The sequence below is a fragment of the Camellia sinensis genome, chromosome 8 (assembly GCF_055761805.1).
Source record: "Camellia sinensis isolate YWXY chromosome 8, ASM5576180v1, whole genome shotgun sequence".
Classification (NCBI taxonomy): domain Eukaryota; kingdom Viridiplantae; phylum Streptophyta; class Magnoliopsida; order Ericales; family Theaceae; genus Camellia; species Camellia sinensis.
Genome location: NC_138968.1, coordinates 41,251,791 through 41,261,677, shown reverse-complemented (window position 1 = coordinate 41,261,677; position 9,887 = coordinate 41,251,791). Strand labels below are relative to the sequence as shown.

General features: G+C 33.4%; 1 protein-coding gene across 4 annotated transcripts; it reads left to right on the top strand.

Annotated features, from left to right (window-relative positions):
• Positions 1-757: 757 nt before the first annotated feature.
• On the top strand, positions 758-5,856 carry LOC114264385 (uncharacterized). 4 transcript variants are annotated; one of them, XR_014337609.1, is made up of 8 exons: positions 758-1,163; positions 1,245-1,350; positions 1,807-2,886; positions 3,213-3,275; positions 3,370-3,532; positions 3,634-3,732; positions 4,190-4,308; positions 5,454-5,856. XR_014337609.1 is itself a non-coding variant. In XM_028204984.2 (7 exons), exons 1-7 carry the CDS (start codon positions 1,107-1,109, stop codon positions 5,563-5,565), a joined length of 1,758 nt encoding a protein of 585 aa, XP_028060785.2. In that variant the 5' UTR covers positions 758-1,106; the 3' UTR covers positions 5,566-5,856. The 4 variants fall into 4 exon arrangements, 2 of the variants coding, with proteins under 2 accessions (XP_028060785.2, XP_028060784.2); XR_014337608.1 differs by having other exon boundaries at positions 1,776-2,886; XM_028204984.2 differs by lacking the exon at positions 3,634-3,732 and having other exon boundaries at positions 3,370-3,590.
• The last annotated feature ends 4,031 nt before the right edge of the window (positions 5,857-9,887 follow it).

Here is a 9,887-nt window from a genome sequence, read left to right as displayed (position 1 = left end):
TTTTTTTTTACTTTTCATGTGTTGAGGCGATGCCCCTGCAAATCATGTGGGGTAGTTTCGTAAATTTAGCTGGGCATTGATTGTTGCCAAGCAGAACTCAAGTTTTTGTCTTCACTTGGCTAATTAAGCCTGTTTTGTCCTATAGTGGCTAATTTAGCCTGAAACTTGCTTCCTAAACACACATTGAACAATTTGGGAAAATGTTTGGGACACCAATAAAAAAGATCTCATCCCCCACTAATGTATTGATCATTGATGTATTTAATTTTTTTTTTTGAAAATTGTGTCTGACAGTAACATGAATAGTTCAAATCATTTTGAGAGTTATAGAAGTTGTGTTTTGTAAGAGTCTCCATCGTTACTGGAACAATTTGGCCCTGTTTGGTAGGGTTTATTTTCAACTTATTTCAGCTTTTATTTTGATAGGTTTGGTTCAGCTTAACAATACAGTTTATAACTTTTTGTAAGTTAAAAATCAATTTATTTTTTGAGTGAGGGAGGAGAAATTTAATTTATAAGTAAAAAATCAACTTATATTCACAATTATAAACTATAAACTGTTAACGTATAAGTTATGACTACTTTTTCAGAACTTTACCAAACGCGCCTTTGTATGGTCTGAGAGAGCGTGGATTTGGAGTGAGCCACCACCACCCTACCTACCCAGCGCGGCAATTCGGTTGGGCCCACATTCCCTCCTTTTGCTTCACATTTTGAATTTGAAAAAACACAAAAAATCAAAAACAACGACAAAAATAGACATAATAAAAATAATTGTCCAGAAAACGTTGTACCATTTTTGTGTTTGCGAAAGAACCCCTCATAAACACGCCTTGAAAGCGCGCTATCTCTGCCAAAATTCAAATCAAAATTTAACTCATATCAATAACCTTCCAATAAAACCCCCCAACAACAAAAACCCTAACCCTAACCCTAACCTCATACCTCAAACACTCCAAACTCCACACACAATCACCACCACACTCACACATACATAGATCCTTAACCCACAATCTTTCTAATCTTGAATCCAAACTTTTGAGGGTTTTTTTTTTTTTTTGTTGAAAATTTCAGTTTTTGATTTGATATTTTTTTGTAGAACAATAATGGAGGATGGAATTGTTTCGGATGGGTCATTTTCAATCACCAGATCTGAATCAAAGGTTGAAATCTTTATACTCGTTTAATGGTTTTGGGTTGCTTCTGGCATTTTCAGTTTAATGTTTTCTTGGTTGTTTTGATAGTCAACGGTGGGGAATAAGCGGAGTAATGCTGAGTTTGAAGAAAAATCAGAACTTGGATGTAAGAGAGTTAAATTGCCAGATCTTGAGTCTGTGTTTCGTTCCAATGGTAAGTCCTTTTTATTTTTATTGTTAGTATTAATTTTTAATATATAAATTTAAATGTTTGGTATTGAATGTTTACCCTGATGTTGTAACTTGTGTATATATGGTATGTAACATAAACCCCTTCAATTTAAAAAAAATAAAAAATAAAATAGTGTTTATTATTCAATGTGCAATAGGTTTATGAAATTATGCAATTTGCAAACTGGATCATTTGATTAGAATTCATATATAGTGTCATTGGGTTCTATTGTTTTCGCAACTTTGTAAATAAATTGTTGATTTTTTGGTGTTCTACATTTACCCAATTTTTCGAACTTCATAATTGTCCACTATTTGACTTTCTTTTTTAATTTCTCTCTATTTGGTTTCGCTTGGAACTAGTTAGGTGTTTTTGAAAACCAGTTGTTTTCTCAATTTATGTAACAGTCATTGATACCAGTTAATCCAAAATCCACAGAAAACATAGCAGGCAATCACCATTTTTTCTCTGTTGAAAAAGAGAAGTCCAATGTCTCTGAGGTTACCGAAACAACAAATTCAGATGTTGCTCGAGCAGACACAGCAGGAAGGGACACGTTAACCCCAACTCTTGACCCCACCCCCAAACTGTTTGATCTCAATACCAAAGTTTGTCTAGCTAATGATTCAACTGGTGGTGATATGCCAGCACGTGCTAACAAATTGTCCTATGACAAACAAGATAATTTTGCAACATCAAGGGCTTTTGGCTGGGATCTTAATTCAGAAGATGTTTCTAGTTCACTAAATCAATACCTGTTTTATCCTCACAAAAATCATGAACGTCTGAAAATGGGTGATGCTTTAGAGTGTGGGAGCACTACTGGTTCATTGGAGGAGAAAGATCCAATGAGAGTTTGGAAAGCGATGAAGCAAAATGGTTTCCTTTCATCTTCTCATGGAGGCGTACCAGTGCCAAAGCCACGTGGGAGGAAAAGCAAAAGTGATGGGCCCAAGAAAAAAATGGAGCTGGCGAAGAGAGAACAAGTTGATCGGTTTGCAAAAATTGCTGCTCCAAGTGGACTGCTAAATGAGTTGAACCCTGGGATTATAAACCACGTGAGAAACAGTAAACAGGTTCTTTCAATAATTGAATCCCTAGTAAGGTCTGAAAAACGTGAAAATCGTCATGCTGGATGCAAACAAGCTATCCCAATGAAGAGTGGTACTAAAGAAATTACTGATACAAAGGACTTGGAAAATTCAAATGGCTTAGGAATTAATCAAGATGGGTCCTTGACTAGTTTATCGGGGAGTCATCAGAAAAGAGGTCGCCCAATGTTGTTGAGTGGATCAGTTAACTTCAATTCAGACCTAACAGGAGGAGATGGTGACTCAAGCAGGTTAGGGAAAGGGAATTATGGTAAAATGACATGTCTGTCACCTCCAAATCAAGACAGTGAGGATGATACATTTGCGCTGAAGTTGTCATCATCTACAACTTGGGCATCGGAGGATATTAGTTATTTGTCTAATGAATCAGCAAACCTAACCAGTGTTTCTTCTCTTTCTGTTAAAGGTTAGTTTTTAGGTCTCTGATCTGCTGTGTTTCCTTGCTTGTTTTACAATGTTTACCAACCTGCCATCTGCAGGAAGTTTTAGCAAATAATAAGAAAGTCGGAATAGAAACTTCATATGTCAGAATGATGTATTCAAAGAAATTCTTGGTTGTAAAATGAGATATTTCTTTGAGTGAAGAAAAGTTGAGAAATAATAACCTGTTACAAAAATTAAAATTCATTACAACTAGATCTTGACATTAGTGCTTCATAGTTCAAACTTCTTTACAATTATAAGAAGAATGCCACAACTTCAGCTGATATGAATCTTCCTTTTGACTGTCAGCTGCTAATGTAGCTTCACGATGGTTGGAACTTCTTTATCAAGACATTAAAGGGCGACTTGCAGGTAATGCTCTACTTGGTCAAAACATCATTGTAGGTTGTTGACAGGAATAAACCCTAATATCTGCATGGATATGTACTGTTTGCTGTACTTGCAGCATTGCTATGCAGTAAGAAGAGAGTTCGAGCTGTGATTCATACAGAATTGCCTATACTAATGTCACAAGAATTCTCAAGTAATCAAGAGAACAATCCGTATGCTATGAAAAATTATGCTGTTGGATGTGCTGGCAATGCCAATGCCGATTTGCATCGTGCTAGGTGGAGTGCTCTGTTTGATCAAATGGATAAAGCCCTTTCTGAAGAAGAGAAACAACTGGTGAGTCTCTAAAGAATGGTCCCCCTTCTTTTTTTTTTTGCAGTTTCAAGAAGAGGATATGCTGTGTCTTCTAAAGATGAAAACCTGTGGGAACATACAATAATACAGCCTGAAATTTGAATGGTTCCAATGAAGAAATTAGGTAAGAGGATTGGCAAGTAATTCTAAGGCCTTTGTCATTGGAATTGGTATGATGGACAATGCGTTACTGCAAGTCTAAACAAACCGACCGGATTACTGACAATCATCTTTCTTCTTCATTTGTTGGTCAACTTAGTTTTTTCCAATTTCGGAACTTTAAATGGAGTATATATTTAGGTAAGGATCTTTAAGCTAATGTAATGAGCAATTATTTCATCAAGACTTCACGTGTCTAGGTGTTGTGTAAATTGGAGAAATTTATAATATTTCTTCAGAACACAAGGCCTTTTCTTTTAAAGGAAGAAAAGATGTTACCACCAACTTTTTGGAATACCCAAATACAGTTCACCAATCTGTAAAACCAATTTCTTCTGTTCGACATGTTATTTGTTATATCTTCTAAGGAAAGGTTTACGAACTTCTTCTTCTTTTTTTTCCCTTCTTATTACCAATTTCAGGAAAGTTGGTTGAACCAAGTAAAAGAGATGCAGCTCCACTGTGAAAGGGGCCTTCAACTTTTCCAGTCTAATGCATCACATGGTTCACAATGGTTGGGAACACTAGAAAATGACTCCAGGTAAATCCGCCTTTACATGCTTAAGAGGTACAAAATGTTTTAGATGCCTTTCTGTGTTGAATTACCATTGACATCACAGACAGATTAAAAGGTCTACATTGATGTCGTAAACTTGTAGTTAATCATGCGTTGACTATGTTGGAAAACAAGTACAACTCGAATTACTATCTCTGAACTATGTTTCCAAGTCTATATGTAAATACTGGAAGGTCAAAAGGAAATGCAGTATTATCCTCTTGATTTTGAATGTTTCCTTTCTAATATTTTAATATTTTTTACAAGTTTTATAGAAGAAAAGACAACAAAAAAATATTTAGGGTAAATTCTACTAACTTCCCCTGAAGTTTTAGAGAAAATACAACAAGTCCCATAGTTTTGGCATAATTACGTTTGCATGAATGTATAAAATCTCTGATTCCCAGCTTTATAGACCCGAATTTGAAGGAATTTTGATAAGTTCCCCTAACATGTAAAAACCTAGTTGTAATTTGCTTTACTAGTACTTTGGTTCTGTTGTCTTAGATATTTCTCCTCACAAAGTAAGAGGACAACCAATTTTAGTTGAAGTAGTGTTTTAAAATTTGTAAATTGGGAATTATTGTCATATTTATCTACATGTACACTCTATGCTGTGAGCCTGTAGCCATTTATTTAATAAGAAGTGACAATATTGTTAATATCACCAATTCTAGATGCTTGAAATTATTTATGTTTTGAAAAAATTTCATCGTACTGTAGGTGAATTTTCTTTTTGAATGATCTTGGACAAATCATCTTTTTGGTGGAAATTGTTCCATAGACCAACTACAAGAAACAACAAACAATTCATTACAGAACTTAGTTGTTTTGGGCGAACAAATCACAATTGCCAAACTTGTCCTTCTAGTTTCAATATTATTTTTTATATTTGACACCTTGGTTCAAAATTAACATGGTTTTTGCTTGACATCAACATACATTACACATAAATTTTGCAACCTCTAGAAAAGTGTTGGTTGTTCATACCTCACAAGTATGCCTAAAGTTATCACTGGCTGAATCATATTTATCCAACATACAACTTTGCTATCCTATCCTCAATTTACTATGGAAGTTAATAGTTCCTTGAATTGTGTTAAAATTTCACTGTTTTCTTTGTTATACAGATTAGAGGAAGTGGAAAACTCGGAAAGAGAATTAGCTATCGGGGCAGCTGCAGCTTCTATTTATTCAACATGCAACTTTCTGTTGTCGATGGAAAATCTACCCTGTTTGTGATTGTTTGACTCTAACCTCACCAAATAATCAACATATTTCTAATTATACTGAATTTTCTGTCTTGATTGTAGTCTTGTTAAATCTCCACATGCATTTAGCAAATAAACATTCTAGGTCTGTCCGTAGAGAAGGCTTTGTGTATTTGTTGAGTTTGTTATTGTGTAACATTAGAAGAGGATGATATCATTTAATTTTTCGAGTTTAATTGTCATTCTTTCTCCAATTGGGGATGAATTGATTGTTGTTAAAATTTTATAGTTGGAATCAATGAATTATTGATAATTGAATTCATGTTCTTCGATGTTTCTTGTGTATGATTTTGGTTCTTCTGTCATCTGACTATATCATGAAATAAAGTCAGTTTGGTCATTGTATGTAAAAAAGTTAACGCTTCATTTGGGAACTTAGGAGAGGAAGGGAAAGAAGAGCAAGATTGTGTTTTTTTTTATTGAGTGTTGTTATTAGGCATTCCATCAATTATTGTAGATCACCTATTTCTTTGACCCCTATTTATAAATTCTAAAATCTTTAAAATGTCTTTCCTCTCCTTAAATAATATCAAAGTTGTCTTTGTGAAAACATTACACCCATTCAAGCATACTCCCACACCCCAAAAAACCCTATCTTCTAAAACTCTCAACAAAACTTATGACGGTGGAACCTCTCAAAACCGATGGAAGAAAATTTGTTCACCACTTGTGACCACTTGTCACGGTGATTAAGAAGTTTTTTCTTTGTTTGATCACCAGTTTTGTTAATCTATTTGAATTTTTTACATAGACAATACAACCTACTTTCATGCTTTTGTAGTTGGTTTTTTGTCATTCATCCATGGTCTCACTGTATTTGTAAGTATTGTTCTTCTCCTTAGAGTCTTTTCTAACATTGTCAATTTAAAGTTATATATTTCTATTAGATGATTGCTATTTCATCTTTACATACTTGTTCATGACCTTGCAATGAGAAAATAATGTTTGGTTATTTGTATTCGAACAAATAAACAATGTTTGGGCCTGTATTTCTGAGAAAAAATAACGAACAATTTTTATTATCTTTGTCATGTTTTTCCAAGAAATTTATCCTTACAAGGCCAATCTCCTCTGAGCTAAGAATATCATCAAAGTTTTGAACCTCCTCTGAGCTTATACTGTTTTACTCTTCTCGTTTTATGGAGTTGTGATTGTCAAAAAAACTTTAATTTATTGTCATTGTCGAAGAAGTGTATGTAATCGAATGGTTGCCACCGTTACTGTTGGAATATTGCCACCAAAGGGTTTTTAAAGTTTTGAAGGTGGATAGGTTTTGAAGGTGAAATTTGGGAAAGATGGATGGGTGGTAATTAGGGGTGCAATTTGGGCGGGCTTAACCTGAGCAACTCGAGCCCAGCCCGAATTTTTTTAGGGCTTGGACAAAATATTTTCAAATTTGGTACGGGCTTGGGCAAAAATTCAAAAGTCCCGAATTAAATTTGGGCGGGCTTGGGCAAAAACGTCAAACAACCTGAGCAACCTGAAACCTGAATTATATATATATATATATAAATATTAAATATATATATATATAAATTATTAGCCATTACATGATATTAAAGTAATTTATATTATTAAATTATATTGAATATATATTATATATACAAATAACATAAAATCTTAATTTTTTTCTTTTTATTTTCACTCATAAATTGTAAGGACTACTATAGTGGCATCTCCCTTACGTTATATAAATTATTTATTTTGATGGTATTAATGATTTTCTATGAATAAAAAAAAATTGCAAATAGAGTCAAATTTTAATAATTTAATAATGTAGCTGCAAAAAAAAAAAAAACCTAAAAAAAAAAAAAACGTAAAAAAACTAAAACTAAAATTCATTTACAACTCGGGTTTAATTCGGGTCGAGCTTGGGCAGACAACCACGGGTTACAATTCGGGCTTGGGCAGGTCTCAGCACAACTTGGGCTAGGCTTGGACAACCTCCCAACCTGCCCGAATCCGCCCGAGTTGCATCCCTAGTGGTAATGGAGGTGGATGTTCTCATAAACCCTATCTCATGATGTAGTGGGTGTATGAGTTTAATTGTGAGATGTGATGTCTCAAAATTATTGATATCATTTTTAGTAATTTCATTTAAGGTTATTATTGTAATAAAAAATGCCAAAAAATAAGAGTTCAAAATAATTGATGGGTGCTAATAACTGTACTTTTTTTGTTCTTCTTATTTGGAATACAAAATACAAAATGATTCATTTTTATATTATCCAAATAAGATTTTTTTTTTTCTATATTTAAAAAAGTTGTTTTGGCATTAAAAAAAAATAATAATCTATTGATTTTTTTTCTCCCTCTTCTAATCTTCACTTTTAGGGAAAATTATTCAATAATTTTGGAACATTACGTGGCCATACTCCAAACCAATCACCAATTACTTAAGCTTCATTTGGGAACAGGTTTTTTTAATAACTTTTTGATTTTTTGACTAAAATATGATGTAAAAAAAATTAGTATGTTTGGGATGAGTTTTTGATTTTTTACGAAAAGATGTGCAAAAAATAAAGAGAGAATAGAATCTTTGATTTTTTTATATAAGTTGTTAGTTTTTTTAGTGATTTTTTTAACTTTTTGGCTAAAAAAGTCACTTGCCGAACGAGGCCTTAGCCTCATGTTGTTCTTCTATCCCTAACATAAATCATGGGCCCCTGAACTTCTCTACCAATCAAAACTTTATGGAGCACTACGTATTCATATTTCGAAAATACTGAATAATCACCTCACTTTTAAAGATGCAAAATTTGAATTTTAAGAGATTGGTTTCTTTTAATTTCTTTCCATTTCATCATAATTTATCCCTTTCTACTATCCAAGCTGGTGATATGAACGGTAAGAAATGCATTTTTTTTTTCTCTTCAAATCACAGAATCCAAACGGATTGTGGAGAAATTAGTGTAATTGTATGCAATTTTGAATAACATTTCATGATTCTATCTCAATAATAAGATGGCATTGTTTCTTGAAAAAAGAAAAAAGAAAAAGATGGCGTTGTTGTTATCCATAAAAATAAAAAAATTCACTTTGCATGTAACTCTTTGTTAAATAAAATGACAAATTATGTTAACGGTATCTATAATTTGAGAAATTTTATTTCTACACACCTAATTAACTGAGGACATATTTTTAATAAAATTTTAATTTAATAACAATTATATTCTAAATTAAAATGACTATAATAAACATCCAACAACACTTATCTTGTAAGAAAAAAAATTTATGTACCCATCTTTTAAGAACACTCTTATATTCGAGCTTCCGAACAATTCGATTCGTTGCAGTCTGATGCTCGGCCAACCGCTTCCTATAAGATCAAAATCAAAAGCAAAAGCATATTGTGCTTTACAAACATCCAAAAACAATTTAAAAAAAAAAAAAAAAACACAACAGTTCCACTGATCAATCATTACACCTCCAAATCTCTCGATGATGGTTTGATAGCGTGACATTCCTTACACGTTGACACCACTGACCTGAAAAACCTCCGGCCACACCCCATCGCCTTTCTACCGCCTTCTTTCTTCCCTCTCAACCTTTCTTCCACCGCAACTTCCGCCTTTCTCCGCCGCGAAACCTGTTGGCTCAATTTCGGCTCCGCCGCAATAAGCTGCCACCGTTTTGAAGACCCATATTGTCTAACCATCTCTCTTGCCAACACAGGCATTTTGACCCTAACAACTTTCGAAGCTCTGTTCAATAGCTTCTTCTAATCGAAAGAAGATGAAGAAGGTTTGCTTGTTCTCGTTCTGGCGCTGCTGCTGCTAGAGTTGTTGCTTCGAGACGACGACATTGAGGATCGGCTAGTCGAGCTCGAGCAAGAATAAGGAGTGTTTGTGGGTTGGGTTGGATTTGGGACTGGGAAAGAGTGAAGTAAGGGACGGCCATTGAAGAAGAGATGATCGGCTGATGAAGAAGGTGATGGTGTCACTATAATAGTTATGAGTAAAAGATATAATTGTAACTTTAGTGTGAATCGAGAAAATGAATCAAAAAACAAATTAATAGGTGTGTATTGAGAAAAGATGTATATTGAGATAATCAAGTATGTGAAAATAGAATTTTTCTTATAGTTTGGACCTTGAGTTACTTTGGTTCATGACTTTTTAATTGTGACACATTTGACTCTAAATTTTGAATCTTATTCTAAATAAGGACAATTGAAGATATCATTGCTCAATTTCAAGGGTAAAATCATCAATTTAATAAAATATAAATTAATTTGATAAAAATAAATGTCAAAAAAATATTTTTAAATTTTTAAAAATTATTTCTACCAAC

What these genes read in the sequence shown, in the direction of transcription:
- LOC114264385 (XM_028204983.2), top strand. Translation starts at nt 1,114, where the DNA reads ATGGAATTGTTTCGGATGGGTCATTTTCAATCACCAGATCTGAATCAA. An exon ending in GTCTGTGTTTCGTTCCAATG is followed by an intron (nt 1,351 to 1,775) that starts GTAAGTCCTTTT and finishes TTTATGTAACAG; the next exon opens with TCATTGATACCAGTTAATCC. An exon ending in ACACTAGAAAATGACTCCAG is followed by an intron (nt 4,309 to 5,453) that starts GTAAATCCGCCT and finishes TTTGTTATACAG; the next exon opens with ATTAGAGGAAGTGGAAAACT.